This window comes from Leucopleurus acutus, assembly GCF_964270905.1.
Source record: "Leucopleurus acutus genome assembly, chromosome: 12".
Taxonomy (NCBI): domain Eukaryota; kingdom Metazoa; phylum Chordata; class Mammalia; order Artiodactyla; family Delphinidae; genus Leucopleurus; species Leucopleurus acutus.
The window spans coordinates 47,624,605-47,650,826 of record NC_139154.1 but is presented as its reverse complement, the minus strand read 5'-3'; the positions used below and the strand labels follow the sequence as shown (position 1 = coordinate 47,650,826).

Below are 26,222 nucleotides of genomic sequence, written 5' to 3'. Positions count from 1 at the left end.
GCCTCACTCTTCCTTGGGGCCCTCCGGGGCTGGTATAGGGCATTGCTGTAGAGTGGATTCCCTGCGTCTCCGTTCCGGCAGCGGCGGCGGCCCCAGATCCGGGCGCCCAGAGCAAAAGCAGCCACGGCCACGGCCCCCGGTCACCAGCAGCGCGGAGAGTCCTGGGGGGTCTGTGGTGGTTTGTGGGCGGTCTGACTGGGGGCGGGGCACGGTGGGGGGAGGGCGGGGCTGGAGGTGGGATCGGAGTTTTCTTTTTTAAATTAATTTTTCCAAGTGTACAAATGGTAGGGAGATTTAGGAGTGCCAAAATCTTGGAGCAGTCAAGAGTCCAACACCTGCCTGGATCCTTGTCCCATATCTAGCTGGGGTGAGGAGTCTGGAGGGCGGGGGAGGGGAACGAGTTTTCTTCGGGCCTCAATCTCTCTCCTTTAGTTGTGACCTCCAGCTTTAACCTTCCCTAGCGGCTGAGGAATCAGAGGCAAGATATAGTTCTGACCCCTAACTCCTCTAGGTCCCGGTTCATGTCTCCACCGCCTGTGAGAAGAGACACAAGCACAAGCGTGTGTGCCTGTCTACGGCTGGGAGTAGGATGCCACGAGAAAGTCAGTGGGAATCGGCGGTCACACGAGAGGCGGGAGAGAGCGCAAAGGTACCATGAAGACTCACAGAGCGATCGATAAGCTGCTTGGCCTAAAGCCAGACATTTTTTGTGATAAGGAATCTGACTCCCTTTTCTGCTGTTTGAGCCTTTAAGCCTCATGCCTTTTTTTCCCCTTTGCTCCGCATCTGGGCAGCTGACTTAAAAAAAAAACAAAAACAAAAAACCCTGGGTGCTCTCTCCTTTGGTGGGAGGTTCTTACTGTGTGTGCTGGGTACCCTCATCCTGGCCCTACCTCCCAACCATAACAATACCCCAGGCCAGCCTCCTTTCCTGGCTCTCTCCAGACATTTCCCAGCCAGCTGGGAGGTCTTTGCTGCTGTCACAGACAGCCTCAATTATATAAATGACAAACCTTTTTCGTAGGTGTGGAAAAAAAGACACTCTCATTCACTGCTGGAAAGACACCCTTTAGGAAGACAGTGTGCCAGTAGCAATAGTTTAAATAAGCATATGCACTGAGTAGGCAATCCCACTTAAAAGAATTATCCTTGAGAGATAACAGGTCTAGGCTATAGCCCCATGGGGCCAAAATTACATCAGTAATTTTTAAAAGTTTATCAGTAGCTAAACCCAAGCTAGTTGCCCCTGCTGAGTGTCAGGCCGGTGCTAGGTGTTTGAGGTTTGCATTTAGAAGGGAGGGGATAACTGCTACTGCGACCCAAGAAGTTCGGAGAGCAGGGGATTAAGAGCACATTAAGCTAGGGAATTAGCCTGGGTTAAAATATGGGACATTTCCTCCCTCACCTTCTTTCAACCTGTTACAGAAAAAAATTTTAAATGCCCACGGCCAGAACTGGGAGATCAATTCTGATGTTAAAAAAATAGGAAATATTCTCCTCAGAAGCCATGTTAGAAAATATGAGTTTTTATAAGAGCTTATGGTTTGTTCACATACTAAAGTTTAGGTGTATTAAGTGTGGGTTATTAAGTTCTTGTGGAATTAGCCTGGGAAATTAACAGCATACATTAACAATCTTTCTATGGGAAGATGTTTTTGAGTATGAAACCACCACCTTACAAGCTAATGTAAGTGTGATCCAGTTATTGTGAGAACAATAAACATTGCGCAGTACCCAGTTCGGGGAGAGTCAAGAGCAGTATATTATGAAAAGCTGTTACTGCCACGTTCCTAGTACTCTGCTCTCTGAAACAAGTCACAGGACTATAGAACACCCAGGAGCTGATCAAACAAAACAAAACCTTTTAATGTTTTGCTCTACATTAACCAATGATTCTCTGAGACAAGTGACTGGACATTATTTTTCTCCCCATAGCTCCCCTCCCCTTTTGCACCTGCCAAGGAAAAAACAAAGAAGACAATCTGAAAACAATTAAAAGGATTTAAAAATCATTTTCTCTTTACTTTTATTACAATAAATATCAGTAACAGAATTAAACAATTTTAAGTTAAAACCTACTGCATTACTTTTGTGTTTCACAGCAGCAGAAGTAAAACACAAATCCAGTTGAAAGGGCAAGGCTTCCAGAATCCAGTGGCAAGAAGCAGTCAAGATCTTGATTATCTGGGCTAGCAACAGGATCACCGATGACACAATACTAATGGTGAAATGCACCTTTGTACTCTATTTGCACATCGAATTATCTAAGACTTCACAACATTCCAGCTAAGGAATTTAAGCAAACTGTGAAGCCCCATTTCCCATAAGAGCTAGATTTTCCCCCCCATCAAGCCCAAGAGCACAACTGCTCCAGGGGCTGCCCTCTGGCCAGGAATGGGCCCATCATCATTCAGACCCAGAAGCCTCAACTCTGGTGGAAGCAATCATCTTTCTCAAAAGCTTTCTGGCTCACACAGTCCCTGGTGAAAGGGAAGGGGAAAGTGATGTATGTCAAGGGCCTTTCTTGGGGACTTAGATGAATGGAAAGTAGGAAAGACTATGGCTCCGGATAAGGAAGAGGCTTCACAGAGTTGTGGGCTACATGCAGGTTTAGTCAACATGAAGAAACAGTCTAGTGAAGGCTTACCATCTTGCTGATAATCAAGAGTAGACTGCATGTATATACGAATATATCATACATATATGTGCACAGAGAATATGTGTACATATTAAATATGCATATATACACACACCACACATAACCAGATAAAATAAATGCTACATTATTTGCTATGAACACAGCAAGTGCTAGACAGACCAGTTACTAACGTGTTCAATTAAACTACTTGAAAGGGAAAATAAGACTTTGCGCTCCTTTCATCTTCTCTAATATATTCCACTTGTAGCAAACACATTCCAGTTACTTAAGTGGTATTGTTTCTAGGTACCTGAGAAGGGATGGAATCAGAATACTACAGAAAGCAACCTGCAATAGGACCAAGCTAAACAAATCAATAATTGATTCTGCCAGGATTCCTGCCGCCTATTCTTAGTCACAGGGCATGAAACCTTACTCAGAAAAGTATCGATTTCATTTCCTACAACTGGCTACAAACTTAATCTATTCTGTTAGATGGGAAGGGAAAGGGAGAAGGCAGGCAGCAGGGAGTTTACACCTCAGCAGTTGCCCGCTGCCTTCCCCTTTACCCACAGGAAATGCTACTTTAAAAAACAAAACTGAAATTTGGAGTTTAATACTGAATTCTGCTTTCTTGGCACATTCCAGAAAGAGGAAATGATTACACGTAGCTGGGTCTTTGTCTCCTGAATGGCTGCTCTAATGGGATAAGTTATATAAACAAAATAACCTACAAAAAATATTCATATTGTGGGCAGTCTTAATTAGTACTTATTAAACTAAGTCTGATCCTGAATGATAGCAGTAATTCAAACAGATTCATAATGCAGCATTCACAGATCTCGTAAAATAAAACAGGTTCCTCCTATAACCTGATTAGTAACATCAAGTACTAAACTCAACATGCTTCTGGCCAAGAACTTACTCTTCAGAGATTAAAAAGTGCTTCTCAAGAATATCAGAATCTAGAATTCATGGTAAATTGTCTGTTTCAATAAAAAGTCAGAATCAATTCCTATTCTAATTATTACCCATAGAAACTTCTCAAGAGAAGCCCTTAGCCTAAGAGCCATAAGGCATCCACAGCATTTAGCCACTCCTTGCATCTTCACTCCGGTCTCTAATTACAATGTAGCATTAGGTACACCATGGCTATGATCCAATTCACATGCTTTCAAAATAACACTCCTCTGATTGAACCTAGCTTTCTAAGAATGATTCTATGGAGAACAAGACAATGTTAATGGCCTGTGGGAGACAATACTTCTGTTGTGTCCAAATGGACTCTCCTCAAGACAAGGCTTTGTTAAATTATTCTAGAATCACTCCATGTGCCATTTGCCAATTCTGGGGACCGGGCCTTTCTGACCAAATGCAACACAACCCCCTCACTCAGGCCACCTGTGAAAAAGGCTACAAACGGCAAAACTTCTTTTGCTACCCAAAATATTAGCTCATTTAAGATCTGTCTGTAAGAAGAGCAGGTCTCTGCTTAAAAACAATCAATCAGCTAGATTACTATCTCTTGCATTTTTATTAAAAAGGAAAGCATTACTAGCATGTTTAAAGGGTTACGTTTATTTTGCACTGTAGAAACCCTGGAAATAAATTAGCCAGTAAATCCAATTCCCATGGCTTCACACAAAGGAAGAAGTAAACACATTGCCACTTTCTCTGGAAAAGTTAGACAACCACGATTTACCGTATACCCTAAAGTAACTGCCTGCCAATAAGTCAGTCATTTGCACCACTGTCAACGATGAAAAGTAAAATATACAAATCACATGGGTTACATAATTAATAAAGGAAAATCAGAAATTTACTTAAGCTTCCTAAAATGTACAGGGCATCTCGCTTTCAAGTTTCACAGTGATTAATTTAACACCATTTTACTGTTAAAACTGTCACTTAAAATGTACATGTCAAAGTGCTTCAAATGCAGCATACTAGTTAAAATTCTTCCTGGAAGGTTCAACTACTGGCAGCTCACTTAAGGTTATTCACCCACAGGGTGTTCAAGAATGGGCATGCTGCCTTACAAGGACACCTCATAGGACAAAGAAAATTCTAGTCTGACTTCACAAATTTCCTATAGAGTGCTCAGGCAAGTCCAGAACTGAGGTCAAGATAAAGGCCACTCTGAACGTAAGAATCAACACAATCAAAGATTTCTGTATCTGTTTTTGGCTTATTTGGGGACCCGACATCGAATGTTCTAGTCCATCAGGTTTACTGTGTTCCCTCTGGCATGTTCCCAGTCCTTGACTAGTCAAGAGAGAGAAGGCAATCGAGGAGATGTGAATGTGGCGAGATCTAGGGGCGACAGAGCAAGTGGGCGTCTCTGTCCTAGACAGTGGCTAGTTAAAAACCCGGGTGAAGAATGAGCAGGACGAGTTACAAATAGGCTTCTTGTTAAAATATAAAGGGGAAAAGTAGCCTTTGATTCAAACACCTTCAGATTATCTTCTTATCCTCCATAACTTAGAGAATCAAAGTCTGCTTTGGAAAGCAAGGTACATTCCAAATGTTTTTAGACTGACTACAAAATAAAATAATTCTTTGAAAACTGAACACTTAGGAGTCTTTCAAATTCACATTTGAACTTGAAGTTAGTAGAGGAATGACTAAGTTGTGACACTTTTAAACTGTGCACTGCAGTAGGATCATTGGGCACTAAAGTGATCTCTTCTTCCCCTTAAAGTGGATACTATGCCTGCTTTCTCCTTTGCATGTTCCCCCAATGCCCAGGCTCTAGGTCATGACCAATATTCTTTTGGTAACTATTTAGAATTTGGGCAACCCTAGACATACACTCCTCTTCCCAACAGCTCTATATTTAAAAAAATGAAATGCTGGTAATAGTACTATAACATTCTAGGCCATAATCAGTATTGAACCTTCTTTTAAAAATTACAATTAAAAGTAATTTAACCGTGATATTATTAAAATGCCAGGGGAGACTATTTAGTTCTTTATGTGGAAGTTATTCACTCTATTACCCTTAAGACTAGAACCCATAAACTATGTCTATTACACATTAAGGGAGGAATGTTGGTTAAATTGTGGCAATTTTAAACTGTACGTTACACTAGGATCACGAATGCTATTGAAGGATCATAAAAGGCAGCATTAACATACTCAGGTATTTTTTAAGATTTTTCTAATCCATGCCCCCCTCAAATATAGGGGAATTACTTTCTGACAAGCATAAAGGACATTTTTCATACCATAACCTGAAGAGAAACTTCTTACAGGTCTAGGTAATTTTGGTCAGAAGAAACACAAAGCAAACCTCTGGCCTGGCTAAGGCACTCTATTCTGAAATGTACAGAAAACATGCATGTATGACCAATCATGCCACTGCTCCCCAAAAGGCAGCTCAGCGTATGCTGGGAGAAAGGCTGGGGTGTGAACGCACTCCAAAATATCATGCATAAGCCTAAAAGATATTTTATACTTCGGAAATGTTATGATAATTGGCAATGATGTAAATTCACAAGAGCTCTTTGTAACGAAGTCCTGCTTCGGCTGCTGTATCACTACATAACAAATGGGGGCTTTCATGACGCACTTCAAGACAGCAGACTAAACCAAGAAAAAGGGTCAACAGTACACTGAAGATTCACAAGTCCACAGTATTCTGTAACAGTTAATCACTCACTTTTCACCTTTTATCTTCTTGACAGCCATCTTTCATCAAACGATGCCAACAAAACTGACTATAGCATAATTCTTAACCACCATTGGGAAATATGTTATAACGTATAGGCACAAAACAATTTTCAAATAAACCTGATGCAACAGAAAAAGAGCAGAAACACACTTTGAGGTAAAACAGCCCCGAAATTACAGGACATGACCCTATGCCAGAAGTAAAGGGTTTCTGTTGTTGTTGTTGTTGTTTTTACTATACTGTACGTGGTAAAGAAAGCCTGTGGTCCACATCTGTCATTTTATAAATATTTATCAGTTCTTTTATAATACAGATTAACCTCATTTTTGTATACAAGGTCAACAAAACAATAAAATGATTAGCTCAGAACCTTAAAACAAAGCTTTGTTCCAGGCCCAAATTAACACTTTATCCAGTTCAATTTTACAGATGACACAGAACAAGGTGTACAAAAAATAGTTACTTTTACTTAATTAGTTCATTCTCTGACCTCCATGACGGCAATTTATTAGCAAACATGAAATCACTACCCATATTTCCCTTCATCAATTTCTCACCTATTTTCAGTGTTCATTTTTGTCTCAGAGAAAGTCACCAAATATACCTCAACCTTTACAATTTTTTAAAATGAGTACAGAACCATGTGTTAGCTCCTTGATGCCTCATTTCTAATGACCTGAATGACAATGATTAGACTTTACACATTTAAAATCTGAAATATCAATTACATAGTTATTTTTACAAAGCAGAGACTAAAATCCAACAGAGGAATACACTATAATTAAATTTGACGATGGTCACATTCACAGATAAATAACGATTATGGATTTAATTACATATCAACACAGTGGTGCCTATTTTATCCAAGTGCAATCCATCCAAAACAAAGGGTTTAAGATACACTCTTCATTCAAGCACAAACTCCGTTCAGTGGAAAATAAAGGAAACTCAGCCAGTAAACTTCATCACCACCAAATTAAATGGAGACAAAATAAAAAAAGAAATAGACTATCCACATCCATGGAAAGGTGTGATCATGAAACAACCATATTAAAGTCAAAGAGATTTTTATGTTTGTCAGTAAACCTAAAAAATTACTCCAAGTCACATAAAGGGAGCACATACTCAGTAAGGCATATATATCAAACATTTTCTTCAAGTGGGGAAGTGAGCAAGTTGGGGAAGAGGGAATTTCTATTTCCTTATCCTGTATGAAATAAAAAACACAGCACTCTCTTCCACAGGAAAAGACAGAGGGAGAGAGGAAGGACAAATTAAATCAGAAAACTAATTTCATAGTGAGGTTCACAGTAGTAATTTCGTAGTGAGGTTCATGAGATTCCTAACTCCTAAGAAAATTTTTCTTATAAGGAAGTATATCTGTGTTCTTCACAAGTAATTACTGTAAGACTGGGACTGTCACATGCATTCATATGATCATAGTTCATAGGCACCAAATCTCAGCAACTTGCAGCTGAGGGGAAAAAATGCCACGTTTAAACAATGAGCCATGCCAATGAGTGAGCTGTAATTACAATCCATTCTCTACTAAGTCCCAAGAGAACATTTTTCTTTAAAAGAAAATTAAACCATTTATCAAGATCCGTTCCATAACAAAGAGAATCAGAATACTAGCGAATCTAAATATATATATATACACATATATATATATATATATTTTTCTTTTTTAGCTCTCTCAGCACATGAGGACAAAAGGCATTTCCATGGGAAAGAGAAACCAGTATTTGGCAACTGTATATTGTTTTGTAATCATTTGGCATGTCCTGCTGAAGGTGACTTGCTCTTATCTTTTCCCTATGTTGGATTTGGGCTATTGATAGCTTCCATAGCTAAAGACCTACTACTAGGTACCAAATATGAAAACATATTGGGTCTTCTGAATGTTATCAGTGTTCCTAAACAAATTTGGGGGTTTTAAAAATAAAAACCAAGGCATCTTTAACTCTGTATAAACCAAAACATTATGGACTCCTGAAGCTAAAATTACTAGGAACATTTTGCTGGTCTAATGTATATTATGTTTAACCAAAACATCACATGGCTTTATAAAAAACAAAATAAAAGAAGCTGGGAGTTAGTAGGTCCAAAATTCCACAAGTTCAGATCATACGTTTCACTCCTGCTGTCCAAGTACCACACACACTGAGTTCCCATGTCTGGTAAGCAGATCAATTTAGTTCAATGGTGATGGATGAAATATTTACAAGCATCTTATTTACAGTACTTCTTTCTGTAGATTACAGGCCAATATTCTTTTCTTCCATTCCTAGTCAATCCGAGTTTGGTTTCCTCAATGAGAAGGGGTAAATCTGAAAATGGTTGCTCAGCTGCTTTACCTACAGAAAACCAGAACACGAGGCAATGACAAATACATACGTAATTTTTTTAAAAAAGCATATGGAATTCACCCTCTGGAGACAACAATTTACTGGCATGGCAAAAATCATCAGAAATGAAGAGGTGTTTCTGGACTAGGATAGCTGCAGAGCTAGCTGGCTGAATGAGTACTAGAACTACCCTGGGAGAGTTAGGACTTAAACTTGGGTCTGCCCAACTCCAAAATCTAGTCTTTCCAGAACCCTCCAGACCACACAGCCTTACATTCAAATCTACTGAAAAATTATAGGGTTAGTTGACTTATAGTATCTATCAGATCAAATATTTACATATATGGTTAGAGTCAATGTTCACCTTCTTGTAACACTTGTAGGTAATCATTCCTAATCTGATGAAACAGTATAAAACTAGATCTGCAAATTTTTGACAGTTTAAGCCGTATTAGTTAGGGTATCCCTAGTGGGTGGGCAAAAGCAAGGTAAAGTGCCAGTTAGCAAATATGGTTTATTTAATCCTTCTTATTTCCATTTTTCTTCTTAATATTTACATTTCAATAGTTCAAGTGAATGTTTTTGTGTGGTCTAACAAGTTTTATCTTCTGGTCAGAAGCTGTAGAAGTGTTAAGAGAGCAGAAAGACAGACCAAAAAAAAGACGCTCCTGGAATTTTTTTCAGTTAGCTTGAGCTTATATTTATTTTCCAGATTTTTAACAATGAAAATGTACTGCTTTTGTAATTTAAATGTGTTTTGGTTTGGTTGGGAGTGTGTATATGGTTTTCTAAAGATATGCTTCTGAGGGTTATAAAAAGTTAAAACAATTATGAAAGACACTGGTTGCTGTGCTCTACTTCATGCATATGACTGATGAAATATCAGAATAAAGGCCTCAGAGCGTTGATATAAAGCAAATAACGTTAAATTTGCACAAACAAAAACATAAATGATTATGTCTTCATGTCACAATTCATAGACTTATCATGGTTTCTTTCATCTGTTTTGTTCCAACAAATGTGGGCTACTTTGGGGAGAAACACTAAGGGAAGAAACATATGCAAGGTATAAGAAGTTGTTATCAAGCATGACAGGTGCCCCCGTTTTAAAAATATGTCTGACAATACAGAAGTAAAGACATTTTGTTTCTCAAACTGATTCACAGCAGGGTTCCTTTCAAAACAAACATACCAAATAGAAGTATTTTTAAAGCCACAGAAATATGAATATCCTATCACATGACCCGATTGCTATGAAATTATCCTCAGGAAAAAAGCAAATGAAGGAAAAAAATATTATTCCAGATAGTTCACTTCAACTTTATTTATAATAGTGAAAATCTGGAAACAACCTAAATGATTAAAATAACTGAGTCATGGTTAAGTAAACTGATAATTATTAAGTAATCTCCTCAATGGAATATTGTACAGCAATTCAAAATCATAGTTATGAGACCATGCTAAGATATGTAAAATAATTAGAAAAGAATGTCACAGTGTGAGGAAAAGGAAACTAAACTGCATGGTTCTGATTTTCATTTTATTACACCTATCTTAGTCCATTTGTCCTGAAACCCGTTTCTTATTTTAGAAGAGAATATTAAGGTTTGCAGAATACTTCTTAAATCTACTCTCTTCTATATTTCCCCTTATAAAAATGCCCCTGAAGCTAGAGAAGCAAGCATAGAAACAGATAAACAACAAATAAGATGATTTTGTCCTGTATATAATTAAAAGCACAAAAGAGTTTATAATTCTTTACCAAGAAAATGGTTTACATTTCTTCTCACTTACAAACAAGAACTAATTCCTCACAATAATTATCCAGCTTTGAAATTATTTGTAGTTACTACGACATATTAATTACAGAAATGATATATGGCATCACGCACCTGGATATTATCCAAAATTTAGAGAATATCCCAAAATTCTTCCAGCTACTACATTAAGCAAGTTTCTCCTGAAATTCTCTCTCACCTCACTATTTAAGAATCAAATGGAACCAATTTGGCTCTAGATTACTCACCACTCGCACTCCATAATGGATGTGGGCCAGAGTGAAAGCAGCTGTTAATGCAAACAGGAGAATGCTCTCGATGTAAGAGGCCACGCCTACATTTGCCACTATGACAACCAAGAAGAGAGGGACCAGAAACCAATTCACAGCTGGGCACCGGGTACTGCTCATTTGACAAACGATCAGCTGACACTTGAAGGTATTAAAAAAAAAAAGAGAATGAAAATTTAATTAGCAAAGCACGAGTCACTCCAACATTTAAAAAGCATTCAAGTACCTGTACATTACATTATTATCAAGTTCAGTAATTCTCAACTGCTCAGGAGCCCAACTGGACCTCTCCCCCAACCTCCAAACCCGTGGACCCTCAGACTGTGTGTCAGAAGAGACTGGAAGATAATTTAGTAAGGATGCTACAGAAGGCATTCTTCTACCGGGTAACAGTTTGGATAAAAGAAATTTCTCCCAATTTTAAGATTCTATGATATACGACAACAATTTTCTCAGAACACCCTCCCACAGCACCACACAACTAGCTTTCTTCATGGTGATGAGGAGATGCTACCTCCAATCCAGACATGTTATCATACAACACCTCAAAACCTCTTTGGCTCTCTTTGCTTTCAACACCTTACTCAAATATAGTTTTATTCCTTCAGAGATACATTTTATATAATGCATTAATGTTTTCAGATCTTTAAACCCTATGAAATCAGTATGACTTGGGACAGTAAACATAAGTTACACACATGGAAACATAAACTCAGTGGCTAAGTTAAAAAATAGAAACATTAAGGACCTGGCCTGAGCTAGAGCACAGGCTTCCTGGCTGTCAGGACTAACAGGGTCTTTTCTCAAGTCCTCCTGATTTTTCCTCCCTGTCTGCCCTCTTGCTGGGCCAGAGCAGAGAAAGGGATTTTTTAACGTATGTAGTATTTATTACAAAGTTTTTTATTCTATGTTATTAATTTAAAAATCAGTTGATTAAAAAACGTGTGTGTGTGTGTGTGTTTCCTCCCTCAAAAACCCCTTCCAAGCTCCCTAAATTAAGCGTTAGATCCGCTGCCATTTCAACCACACTATAAATACTATTTAGAGTCTGAAGGGAATTATTCCATGAATTCTTCAGCAGGCAACCAAAACAAAAAATTTAAATTATGTCATGGTTCCAAAATACTACAGCAGTCCCCAAATCCTACTGGTTTCAAACAAAAAAATAAAATAACTTTCAGCATGTTCTGTCTTTGAGGTTATTAATTATTCTTTCAAATTTCTGATATAAGATCTTTAAATTAAAATCTGCTTATTCTAATACTATATAAGGTTTCTCAAACTATTGAATTCTGTCAAATATTTCTTATATGTATTACGATTTTTAAAAGAAAAAATCTTACTGTGATATTGGCAAAGGCTGTTCCAACCATTAAGTAGAATACTCTAGGATGTAACTCTAAAATATCTGAAGGTGACCGGAGGATCCATGCTGTAGACAAAATGAATAGCAAACATGGAGAAAAGAAGGGAACCATAGCTTCATAGACTGAATTGTGTTTCAAGGTGTTATTTTTATAGCTTCTGAAAAAAAATCAAGTAATACAAAGAACATTATTACATATAAAAACACTGTACTTGTATTTCATAGTTTTCAAAGTACTTTCACACTTATTCTCTTATTTTTATTCACAATAACCCCATGGCATAGGTAGAACCAACATTATTAATCCCATTTTAGAGACAGGTTAAGTGAGGATATGAGAATTTAAATTTACATAACTTGCTACCAAGTGGCAGGGCCAGGACTATAATGGAAGTCTTCTGACCCTTAGTCTCACTTTTCCCTCTGGAATGTAAAGATGAATAAAACTTGGACTGTGTCCTATGAGATTATATTCTAATAGGAAAAATAAAATGAACACAAAACAATACTAGAAGAGTACCTCATGGTGCTACTATGATACACAACTTAAGAGTGAAAGACTCTGAAATGAGACGGTCCACAGCATATCTTACTGGCTCTGGGCACACAGGTGGTACTCTCATATATGTTTGCTCATCTGAACTGAACCCTCAATCCTCATCCCGGTTCTGCCACTAATCACATAACCTTAGGCAAAATACTGCCCAATCAGGACAGGATCTCAACTTTAGAAAAAGAGGAAGACATGACTCAAATCATCTCTAAGGCCTTCAGAGCTTTAAATTTTATGGCTTCTATGAATGACTGCCAGTGGCTGTAAAGAGGGAAGATTCATAGAGTTTAGCTTGACATGGATAGGACTGTGCAAGACAGATTTGAGCACTGAAGGATGAAGTGGCAAGTACAAGAAAGTGTTCCAAGTAGAGGAAACAGGAGTAGAGGAAAGAGTGGGAGCAAAAGTACTGAGGAATGAAAGAACAAAATACATTCAGGTCACATAAATGGACTCAGTGTGGCTGAGCCAAAGTGGAGAAGTGCATACATAGATCAGAGAGATGCAACTCCACCAGGGCAACTCCCCTCCCAACCGCTACACACTTCCATACGGCGCTCTTTGAGAAGAGACGGCATAGGTCCAGGATTTAGTCCTCAACTACACAAGTTGAGAAGTTTTATTGTATGATCATGCTAACTAAACTTACACATAATCAATTTATAAAAACTTATAATCAATTTATAAAAAGAACGTAAACCTATCAATATTTGACAGGAACATACTCCCTCCTGATTCACTCACAAAAAAATGACAAATTAGAAGACTGTTTGGTGAGCCCAAAACTTTTACAAAAAAACTCGTAGTTCTGGGCTATGGTTGAATTGACTACGCAAGCCACCACAGACAAATTATCCTAACCTCATTCTAGATTCAAAATACAGGTTTCATGACCTTTTCAAAATGCCCAGATTCCAAAAGAAAGAAATCCTAAAATTCACCTAAATAACAATTTCTGAAGATTTTCATATTTCTTGCCCAATTAAAAAATTAAATACTTACCTGAAAAAGTTTAATAAACTCATTGGAAGAGTCACGCATAATGCACAACCTAAAAGGAAGAATATTTAAATTATCATGAATTATTATTCAAGAGTCATTTTTATAATAATCAAATACATACAAACTATGTAATATTTTTAGACCCAATAATTTTCAGGTTCAGGTTTACTTCTGTAATGAAATTAAACACATTTTTAAACAGCATTTACAACTGGAAAAGTGGCAGTACGGTTTGGTGATTCAGAGCAGAGACTCAAGGAGCCAGAGTGGGTTGAATCTCAGTTGTGCTACCAACTAGTCATGTGACTTCAGGCAACTTTTCAGTGCCTCAGTTTCCTCTTTTATAAAATAGAGATAATAGTAGTATCAACCCTGTAGGGTTTTGAGAATTAAATGAGTTATTACATGCAAAGACACCTGAAACAGTACCTGGTATATAGTAAACTGCACAGCCAGTATAAGTTATTTATTGGAAGAGGGGACAATTAATAAATCCTGCTGCTTCCTTTACACTTATCTTTACCTCCCTAGCATTCTTAATTTCTCCCCCTACCCTACACACTAATTCTTTTCCCTGAAACCTTAAAAGGACAGCCTTCCCAAGAAGCCTTACCATTGCTCTGCTGCTCTCACTACCTACTTACCTTACTCTGCTATTTCCTATCACTCACCAGACTTTCCTGGTGTCTTCATTTCCTCAGCACTCATTCATTCTGCCTCCCCTCTGCAGAAACTGTACTCTTGAAATTTATCAAGCTCTCCTAACAGTCACATTCAGTATCCTTTCTTCATTCCTGACTTCTAAGTAAGATGACTCCGCTGACTACCCACTAACTGAAATTCTTTCCTCCCTTGGCCTTGTGATTCCATTCACCCAATGTTCCTGTCAGCCATCCAACCGTTACATTTGGTGTCCTTTTTTGGTAATCTACCTCCTGCACATTCCTAACTGGATGTGTGACTGTGCATCTACACTCCCTCAGAGAATCTTCTCTTCAGCTTTAACCATAAGCTACCTGCAGATGACTCCAAAATCTAATTATGTACTCTTGGGCAAATCAGACAATCTCTCTGATCTTCAGATTCCACAGGTGTACCATGAGGATGGTTTAAATGATTTTCTAGTGACCCCTGAATCTGATTCTGTGATCTATAGAGATGTAAAGTTCTAATCTTTCTCTGTTTCAAACTCCAAATCAATATATGTGGCAACTTTCTGGACACTTCATTTGGATATTTCCTTGTCACTCAACATATTAGTCCATTCTGGACTCCTGGTGACTAAACTTGGCTTGGGGGGGCAGGGGCAGTGGTCAATGCAGCTGTGACCTTAAGGATCAAAGACAGAAGAACATTCCTTCAAAACAATTCCTAAGGCATCTTGCTAAAAACAGATGAAAAGGGGCTTCCCTGCTGGCATAGTCATTAAGAATCTGCCTGGCAACGCAGGGAACATGGGTTCCATCCTTGCTCTGGGAAGGTCCCACATGCCACAGAGCAACTAAACCCGTGCGCCACAACTACTGAGCCTGCGCTCTAGAGCCCGCGAGCCACAACTACTGAAGCCCACGCGCCTGGAGCCCATGCACCGCAACAAGAGAAGCCACCCAATGAGAAGCCCATGTACCGCAACAAAGAGTAGCCCCCGCTCGCCGCAACTAGAGAAAGCCTGTGCGCAGCAACGAAGACCCAATGCAGCCAAAAACAAATAAATAAATTTATTTAAAAAAAGATGAAAAATCTAGAATTCACCAAACAGAAATCTCATCTCAAAAGATGAATTACTCTACTACTTTCAAGCCCAAATGGAACAAAGTTCCCTGAGTTAAAAGATCTTAGAGGGAGTGGAAGAGAAGACAAGATGTCCTCAATGTCCTCAGAAATTTTTAGCAGCTCATTCCATGTCAAGCTGGGGAGCACACTGTTAGGGAGCCAGGGATAAATGAATTAAGCCAGAATCATTTGTAGCTTTCAGGTATTGAAAATAGGCTGAGAGAAACCTGCAAAAGATTTGGGACCAAGAGTTTTTTAGTTTAAAACATCCTAAAATAGCTTTATCTTAATTAAGTGCAGTAAGCGTGTAGAAAGCCTGAGCTCTATATAGGCTGCCAAAGAGAAACACTGTATCTTCTATTTCTTCTCTAAATAACACTCGATGTACTTTCTATAAAGAATATTTAATTGTTAAATACTTGTCTATTAAACTCTATATACTGATAGTGATAGAACCCATACATATGTAGACCTGCTTTTCTTATTACCATAGGAAGGCCTAGACTTCATAATATAGGAAACAATAGCTATAGAAAAATCAGAATAGAATTCATAAAAAAGGATTGATTAGAATGAGATGAACACCAAGGATAACATGGTCACAACAAATATTTTGGTTCCTCATATTTCCAGGCTTAAGTAAAAACTTCAATAAAAACCAAGACAAAAAATACTTTAACGAAAGTAAAAAAGACAAACAACAAACAAGGGGGAAAGTGTCATTTATATCAAAACAAAGATTAATATATCTAATAGATAAAGAGCTTCTAAAAATAAAGGAAGTGGTTAACAATCGTAATGCAAAAACTGACTAGAGATATAAAGAAAAAATAAATATAAATGGCTCTCAAATACTAGAAAAGTTCATCCATAATAAGAGAAATGCAAATTAAAACTATATAGATATACCATTTCTTACCTATCACAGACTGGCAAAAATCCAAAAGTTTGACAACATACTACATTGGTAAAACTAAATAAACAAGTACTTTCATTCATGGCTGATGCGAATTCAAAAATCAGATAACCCATACGGAAGGGAATATGGGAATATTTAGTGAAAATGCACACATTTGTCCTTACTAACAATTCTACTTCTAGAGACCTCTTCCAAAGTACCCTGGGAAAAATATGAACAGACATATATATGTACAAGACGATTTATTGCAGCAAGTTGTACAACAGCAAAAGACCGGAAATAACACAAATGTCCATCAGTAGAAGGTTGTTTGAACAAACGATGGTACATCCACACAATGAAGTATTGTACCAGGCGGCTGTAAGAAGAAATGAGGAAGATCCCTAAACATCACTATGCAGTGATCTCTAAGATATACTATTATGTGGAGGGGGAAAAAAAAAGAAGCACGTGTAGTAAGATATGTATGGTATGCTACCATTTATCTATGAAAGGGGGTGATAACCCCACACACACACTTACTTATATTAAGAAAGAAACAATGAAAAGATAAACCAAAAAATTTAAAACTAAGAACAGTTAACTATGAGGGAGGAAAAGGCTAGGGTAGTGATAGAGACTAGACTTCTTTGAATATGTCTTGCTTTATATATAGATTTGACTTTGTAATCATGTGAATATGTTAAACAATTATAAAGGAAAAATAAATTTTTTTTTGGAAAAATAAATTTTAAAAGAAAAAGTAATCCATAAATATCAAAAGTAAAATGAAACTAACTTAAATGTACATATCCACAGATGGTGGCATAACCACAGAATGGGGACTTTAGACTATAATAACCTGACTGGGCATTCTCTAGTGGGATAAACCATAGGGCAAATGGAACTGCAAAAAACCAAAACCTTCAACAATTTCCAGTAATCATATGTCACTGACTTTGGAACTACATTCTCAGACTATTGTGGGTATTTTATGGAATAACACAAATGTATAATTATTTTGTGTCGCTGAAAGCAAAGACTTTTGTCAGAGTTTAAAGGACATACAAATATAAGATCAACTAGGTTAAGTAAAAGATCTGTATCATCAAATATGATTTGGAATTATCAGTATGAATTTATGAGGTACTCTATCAAAAAACAAACTTTATTCCCCTGGCTATCCATTGAATGAATGGATTCCTAAGCAATGATCATCTGACTGTTAGTACCACTAGGTGAAGAGTTGAGGCAGAACTTGGGAAGAGATGGAACAGATGTACAATACCTCATCCCTCTAGTCATTACTGATACCACAGACAGAAAGACAACCAGCTCTCATGTGCCCCCTAATGTGATGCGATAGGAAGTACCATTACCTAATAAGTATTGCTGCCAAAAATTATAAATTACAAAGAAACTTATATGCCTGTTAAAGTACCCACTTAACATTCAAAAATATATCTCCTATGTCGGAGATTCCATTTTATCTTTAAATAAATATTTAAATATAAAATGCAGCACACCCGCCACAGGACAAGCTGCATACATCAAAAGATTCACTCATGAACGATAGCTGGAGATGAAAAATAGCTCGCCTTTTCAAGGTAAAGAAATCAGTTTACAGAGGCACCCAAAAATGAACATTTGTTAGATTACAGCAGGGTTCCTAAAATATCTGCAGTCCAGAGCCACAGAAAATCCCCCAACTACTCCTTTTCTGAAAGCCAGTGCTTAATGCACCATCTTCTCAGCTGTTTCTAAGCCTTCAATTCCCATTCTGTAACCAAGGTTCACAGACAGACGGAGGGAAGATTAATTTTTAGATAAGAGAACAGAGCAACAGCCAACAAGTTTTTTTCTTTTACTCTACAAAGGTCTTAGTGTCACTCCTGGTGTCCCAAATAACAACCCAGATTCCTCTTCCTCTCTGCCTCTCTCCATAAAAACACTCTCCCTCCACTCAATCATCCTGTACATATCCCCTTTGGCTAAAATCAAAAAGGAAACATTACCATGATCATTACCATGATCAAAACCTTTACCTAGCATTCAAAGGCTTAAGAAAAAGGGTATCTGAGAGGAACAGAAGCTCAATTTTTGGAGTGGATGTATTATAAAGTAAACTCTGTGTTTCGTCATTCTATTTCCTCAAACTAACAATCTTCAATTTTGAGATAAGTACTGAAATCAATACCGAACGTCCAACTAAATGTGGATCCTCCAATACAGTCTAGATTAATTTGAATAGTTAGTTTACAGGGTTTGTGTGATCTATTTCGGTATTGCCTTCTGATTAGAAATAACTTGGTGCTGAACAAAAACAAAACAAAGCAAAACAAAGCAACCTTATTTTCCTTAAGGGTTTGGCTGAAACCCTACAGGGTTGCGGGGTTCTGCTTTTGCTGCAGGGCGTGAGGGCAGCCGGGGAAGTGCTGCTGGTTATAATCAAACACTGGCTTTGATAACAAAGCGATGTTACAACAGGCTTCAACATGGAGCTTCTTACCAATGATCATTGCAGTGAATAGGTCTCTATATAAGAAATTAAACAGGAAAGGTTCATACCAGGCCTCAACTCCCACAATCGCAGTCACTATGTAGACAAAGGAAATAGTCTGGAAGGAAAATGCAGACAAAAATATACAGAGCATTAACAGCTGGAAAGATCAGGGAGTCAATAACGCTTTATGCAGCATTAGTCTAGTAAACAGCTTTAGTAAAAGCCAGAAGTATGCTTAAATTTGATACGGTGGCAAGTCTTGCCTTTAAAAATAGTTTTTTCAGCCAACAACACCATAAAATAACTAACTTCTAGACAATGCAAACAACTGGCCTCATAAGGCACCTCGTAAATTGGTTTAGCCACATGTTGTTCCAATTTGCCCACCCAATCATTTTCTTCAAACACACTCCAACTTCTGATTCTTTACTGGAGCCTTAGGTGTAGACGGGCAAAACGGCAACACAAAAAGCTGGGATTCTAAGGCAGGGAGAGTTAATAGCAAGTCTATAAAGTAAGAGGAAAACAAATCTCTCTACTCACTGAAAAGTTGGCAATGAAGACAAAAAGCCAACAATTTAATTATAAGCGCCTTTCTTTATAAAATCAACAGTTTCAATGAATGTTTGTTAAGAAACCGTTCATTTTTTGGTGTAATAATGGCATTGTAATTATGTTTTTTAAAAAGAACTCTTACCACTTAGAGATATATAGTAAAATATTTATCACATAATGCCAGGATTTTCCTTTAAAATAATTGGAAGGAGGGTGAGGAAGAGTACATGTGAAACTAGACTGGCCAAGTGTTAACTGCTCAAGCTAAGTAACAGGTACATAAGGGTTCACTATACTATTCTCTCTACTTTTGTACATACTGGAAATTTTCCATAAATAAGTAAAAATAATATAAAATAAAAAGGAAAAAAAGGTCAAAGCACCCATCAGTTCTAACCAGAAAAGCAAAAGGTCAATAAAGAAGGAATAACAAAAACTTTCCCCAAAATTCATGGCAATGTTGAAAATTTAAGGAAGAACCCATACTTACCACCTGGCTAATGTCATATCCCCATGGCAGGAAAAGAATCCCTGTGTTATACTTTTCCCAGTGGGACAGGATGAAAGAAAATAAAACTACCCATAGCAGGAGATAAAGAACAAAAACACTGACACCCGATGATCCTCGTCCAAAAATGGAATACACAGTTACAACAAAGTAAACACATGACCAACTATCCAGGCCATGGTCAAAAAGCTCCCCTAACGGGGTACTGGAATTGGTTCTACGGGCTTGCTTTCCATCCACACCATCTGCAACAAAAAACACATTACCACACGAACAGGTCAACAACTGCACCAGTCTGGAGAAAGTCTTCTTTAATAAAATGGGGAGAAACAAAACAAAACAGACGAGCATATCATAGGAATGTTAATTAACTAAATTATAACTATCAGACAGTACTGTAAAAATCCAACCTTTAATTCCTACAATGCAAAGACTTCAGAAATAAAACCTGTAATTTCTCAAAGCTTAATCTAAAAATTAAAATGTTAAATCACATTGAATGGTGTCTATTTTAGATCTAAGGAAGAAGCATTCTAGTTGGACTCTGAATTCCTCCAAATCTGCATAACAACTAACTGAGTTGTTCCACTAGCCGCAAATTCTTAACCCTCCAGAGAATATTCAATAGTTGTTCATTATAATTTATCTAACCATTCCTTGCTCTAAGATCCAAAAAACACTCTGTTACTTCAGTCATAACACCTGTTTCATCTTGTTTGATATCACAGTTACTTCTTTACAGATTGACCACCTCCATAATTTTAAGTGCTTTCCAAAAAGGCTTTGCAACACAGTAGGTGTTGAGTAAATATAAGAATAAATTTATTGGGCTTCCCTGGTGGCGCAGTGGTTGAGAGTCCACCTGCCGATGCAGGGGACACGGGTTTGTGCCCCGGTCCGGGAAGATCCCACATGCCGCGGAGCGGCTGGGCCCGTGAGCCATGGCCGCTGAGCCTGCATGGCCGGAGCCTGTGGTCCGCAACGGAAGAGGCCACAACAGTGAGAGGCCTGCGTACCGCAAAAAAAAAAAAAAAAAGGAAAGAAAAAAAGAATAAATTTATTGAATAAATTGAACTTATTGAATAAATTGGGAGATTGGGATTGACAGATATACACTAATATGTATAAAATGGATAATTAATAAGAACCTGCTGTATAAATAAATAAAATAAAATTCAAAAAAAATTTATTGAAACTGTACAATGCACTATTTTTTAAATTAATTTTTATTGGGGTATAGTTGATTTACAATGTTGTGTTAGTCTGCTGTATAGCAAAGTGAATCAGTTACACATGTACATATGTCCACTCTTTCTTAGATTCTTTTCCCATATAGGTCATTACAGGGTATTGAGTAGAGTTCCCTGCGAAGCACTATTCTTGATGCTCTGAAGACTATAAAAAATCTTAGAATAAACTAAGTTTGTGCCCTCAAAGAGTTTACAATTGAGAACGGAGACAAAACATGACAGTTACAGATATGATGTATCACAAACCAGATAAGAGTACAGAAAAGGGAAGAGTTCTCTTCAGGCTAAGATAAGCTAGACTGGCTTTCCAGACAAGATGAAATCTGAGTGGGGACATAAAGAATGAGTTGGATTTCGGTAGATAGGAGATAAAGGAGTGTGTCATTTCAAGAGGAGGAGTGCTATCGGCAAAAACACCGAGATGGAAAAGCACATGTGTGTGCAGAGAATGCCAAGTACTTTAATTTGACCAGAAACTAGTATGTGAAGATGGCAGTCTAAAGAGGCTAGAAGGAAGGTCTGAGCCAGTTTAAAGGTATCAGAGAGTCTGAGGAGCTACTACAATTATCTGAGTAGAGGATTACAAAGAGAAAAGCAATGCAGTGCTTCAGGAAGACCCACTTGATATTGGTGGGAAGGACAGGCTGGGAGAGGAACCCTACTTAGTAGGCCTAAATTGAGATGGAATGCAGTGGGCATAAAAAGCTGGAGGAAGGCGAGATATTAAGAAAATAAAAATGACAGTGCAACAAAAGACGAGAGGTGAGGCCGAAGGGCAAGAAGACCATCTCCAAAATCTCCCGTCTGTGTAACTAAGAGAGTGGTAGTATTAACAGAAATAAGAAAATCTGAAGGAGCAAGACTGATAGAAAAGATCCGAGTACAGTTTTAGATGCTGAAATTGAAGTGTTAGCAGGACATCCATATGGTAATGTCGAACAACTCAACCTAAGGATACTTACTAGCAACTCAGAAGGTAGATAAGGGCTAGATACTAACACGGGAGTCAACTCAATAGTGTTAAGGATCAGGATTACCAAGGGAATAAGGAAGGAGAAAGAGAAAGAGAAAGCACACAGGGGAACACCTTCACACAGGGGAACACCTTCACACAGGGGCGAAAACAGAGGAGCGGGGGGGGGGGGGCGGGGGGGGGGTTGGCGCGGGGAGGAAGAGAGAATGGTACAACCTAGTTAAAAAGGAAGAAGAGTCTGAATTATAAAAATTCCTCCTCCAAAGAAACAGTTTTGTTAACTAAGTGCATCAGAATTAGACTAATTGTAAAGATTCAGATTCAAGGAATTAAAAATTCCTTATCATTACTGTGTTTATCTTGCTCACCACAGTGTTATCCCCAGTGCCTAGCTCAGTTTGTGGCAAAGAGGGCCTTTAAAAATGTTGTTGAAGGAATATATGAAAGGATGAATCTCAAACTCTGGCCCAAACACTAGATCTCTGTTATATAGGATTGGGAACTTTTCTGCCCCAAGTAGTTAAAATATATCCTAAAAGTCTTTTCTTATTATTTGCTGACTTAATTTCCTATTCTCGGTGCAACTTCTGTGCAGTTATTACAAATATTATATTCATGAACTACATATTAATTAGGTTTTGTACGTCTTCTCACTGAACCCGTTCTAGCCCCATAAGTCTGGGGTCTAGATAAGTCTCACAATGTTTTTTCATAAGAAAGGCAATTCAGCACATAACCTATATATTATGAAAAAGCCACCAGCAGAAGCTACAGCAGCACCCTGTGATCAAACACACTGATATTTCTGCAGCAAAGCATAAGGATAGTCACACTAGTAGCATAAATGAAGGCTATAAATTGTTGCTTCAAGGCAGGTTTTGCAACAAACAGTTCATGTTAGATCAGGATTTTTGCCAGAATTGTGGAGACCTGAAACAGGTAGATGGTACAGTACTTCAAAAGACTCTTACGGGGACTTCCCTGGTGGTACAGTGGTTAAGAATCCGCCTGCCAATGCAGGGGACACGGGTTTAAGCCCTGGTTCGCGAAGATTCCACATGCCACGGAGCAACTAAGCCCATGTGCCACAACTACTGAGCCCATGAGCCACAACGACTGAGCCTGCGTGTCGCAACTACTGAAGCCCGCACACCTAGAGCCTGTGCTCTGCAACAAGAGAAGCCACCTCGGGACTTCCCTGGTGGTGCAGTGGTTAGGAATCCGCCTGCCAGTGCAGGGGACACAGGTTCGAGCCCTGGTCCCGGAGGATCCCACATGCCGTGGAGCAACTAAGCCCGTGTGCCTCAACTAATGAGCCCATGTGCCATAAGTGCTGAAGCCCACGCGCTTAGGGGCTGTGCTCTGCAACAAGAGAAGCCACCGCTATGAGAAGCCCGTGCACCACAACGTAGAGGAGCCCCCGCTCGCCCCAACTAGAGAAAGCCCGCGCGCAGCAACAAAGACCCAATGCAGCCAAAGATTTAAAAAATAAATTAATTTAAAAAAAAAAGAGGGGCTTCCCTGATGGCGCAGTGGTTGAGAGTCCGCCTGCTGATGCAGGGGACACGGGTTCGTGCTCCAGTCCGGGAAGATCCCACATGCCGCGGAGTGGCTGGGCCCACGAGCCATGGCCGCTGAGCCTGCGCAGCCGGAGCCTGTGCTCCGCAACGGGAGAGGCCACAACAGTGAGAGGCCCGTGTACCGCAAAAAAAAAAACAGAGAAGCCACCTCAGTGAGAAGCCCACGCACCGCAACAAAGACCAACACAGCCAATAAATAAATTAAAAAAAAAAAAAAAAGACTCTCATGACATGCTGTTAAAAGCCAGAGCACACAGGCCTCTCCTTTTCCCTATTCCTCTTGCAGTCCTTGGCAACCAAATCCTATAGCAAAAAAAAAATTTTGTTTTTTTGGCCACACCACACAGCATGTGGCATCTTAGTTCCCGTGCCCGCTGCAGTGGAAGTGCGGAGTCTCAACCACTGGACCTCCAGGGAAGTCCCATTAAAACCAACTCATCTTTAATAACAAATGCACAAAAGCCTCTGTCTAAATGTAGATCTTTTAACTAAGTTTTTGCCTAATTCTTCTTGATTTCATTCTCTTCCTTCCCCAAACTCTTGCAGCTCTGGTCATCCACCACATCAGCATTTAATCCTGTACCAAATTACCCTGGTTTTGTGAATACAAGTCATTTTTATCTGAAGAGACCTAAGCAACTTTAAGTCAGGGTCTGCTACTTCACATTCATTTAAAAACCACATACTGAGTACCTCCTATGGAGCAGGCACTGTTCTTATAACACTGGGTACACAGCGAGCAAGATAAGTACCCACCCTCAAGGAACTTACATTTTAGAGCAGACAACATACAAGGGGGTCATATGGTTTTAAGTGCTATGGAGAAAAATAAAGCAGGGAAGAAAAAGAGAATGCAGGACAAGTCACACAGATGATCCCAACGAAACGCACCCTTGGCAGAATACATGGTGTAGCCTGGCTCAGTGGCCTTCCCTGACCACGCCCCCTCCACCAAATGAGAATTGATCACTTCTATATTTGTTCTCCCACTATGCTCTATTACAGCATCTCTCTCAGTATTCTGCAGTTATTTGATATGTCAGTACTGCTTTCCAAACTCATGGCAAAAATGATGTCTTATTCCAGGGTTGGGAAATATTTCTTGTAAAGGGCCAAACAGTAAATATTTTAGGCACTGTGGGCCAAATGGCCTCTGTTACAACTACTCAACTATGTCTCTGCTGCAGGAAAGCAGCCACAGACACGTAAAGGAATGAGCATAGCTGTGTTCCAGTAAAACTTCACTTACAAAAACAGACAACAGGTGCTTCCCTGGTGGCGCAGTGGTTGAGAGTCCGCCTGCCGATGCAGGGGACGCGGGTTCGTGCCCCGGTCTGGGAGGATCCCATGTGCCGCGGAGCGGCTGGGCCCGTAAGCCATGGCTGCTGGGCCTGCGCGTCTGGAGCCTGTGCTCCGCAACAGGAGAGCCCACAACAGTGAGAGGCCCGCGTAACGCAAAAAAAAAAAAAGCAAAAAAACAGACAACAGGCCAGATTTGGCGTACAAGTGGTAGTTTGCCAACTCCTATCTTATTCTTTGAATTCCCAGCAAATGACAATATTTTTCACAGAGAAACTCAAGAACGTATTTATCAAATTGAACAGGATATTAATAAACCCTAGTTAAAATGAATTAAGCACAGGAGAAAACGTGCGGTGGCTATCCTTGCTGACAGTTTCACCAGCCACTGACTATTTGCCAATTTCTTACCAAGAGTGTAGGCTACGAAGTTGAGGATGCCCACTACAATCCAGACCCAGTCAGGTACATGCTTGTGACCTGGTGCTGTAAAGGAAAGCAACTCAGATTTTAACACAGTCTAAGTACAACTGTTCTTACCATAGCCCATACTGCCAATGAGAAATGTTTCTATTTATTAAACAGAAGCTGAAGTACTTTACAATATATTTCGAATGCAGAACTAGGTAAATATTAGAATGTATCAGCAAACTCTGACAAAACAAAAGTAACTGCCCAACCCCTCATAAACAATAGGCATTTATTTTGAGCTTTAATCATAACTCAAGACTGACTATCTTCACTTGAAAATTACTTATGTGCCTAGAATGAAAAATAATGTTTTTGGAATTCAAAAAATGCTTGTGTTTAATCTGATCCTTGTTGTTTATGATTATACTACAAACATGTATTAAGCTTTCAACCTATACTCTCTCACTAAATTATTAATTAGCTGAACGAAAGACCTTTTGATTTGTGTCTAGGTAAATTACCTCAACTGGATGATTCTGGCAACAAAATCGTTCTGAAATGTCTGGACCTCACTTCCCCCCCACCAAGATAAAACAAGTGAGATTCAGCTCTGGGTTCTAGTCCTGGCTCTGTGACCAACGAGCAGTGTGGCCCTGAATATACCATTTAACCTTCCTGTCTTCCACTTCCCAAATATACTGGGACTAGATGGTTAATCTGGCCCTTCAAGTTGTATGACTTGGAGAAATACATATATTTACGTATTTTTAGTTCTCTTAGTAACTAAGTAAATAGTCTTATTTAGTCAGAGAAAATACTATTTC

The 26,222-nt window shown here is 38.8% G+C and overlaps 1 protein-coding gene across 1 annotated transcript in view; it reads right to left on the bottom strand.

Moving 5' to 3' along the window:
• Positions 1 to 2,092: 2,092 nt before the first annotated feature.
• SELENOI (selenoprotein I) overlaps positions 2,093 to 26,222 on the bottom strand; it is a 44,076-nt gene continuing 19,946 nt past the window's right edge. Inside the window, exons 4-10 of the mRNA XM_082852182.1 lie at positions 25,399 to 25,473; positions 19,868 to 20,130; positions 18,829 to 18,937; positions 13,649 to 13,697; positions 12,071 to 12,251; positions 10,686 to 10,868; positions 2,093 to 8,668 (exon numbers count right to left, since the gene is read on the bottom strand). Coding sequence (XP_082708308.1) covers positions 8,570 to 8,668; positions 10,686 to 10,868; positions 12,071 to 12,251; positions 13,649 to 13,697; positions 18,829 to 18,937; positions 19,868 to 20,130; positions 25,399 to 25,473 — 959 coding nt within the window. The 3' untranslated portion in view covers positions 2,093 to 8,569. The remainder of the gene's footprint in view (positions 8,669 to 10,685; positions 10,869 to 12,070; positions 12,252 to 13,648; positions 13,698 to 18,828; positions 18,938 to 19,867; positions 20,131 to 25,398; positions 25,474 to 26,222) is intronic.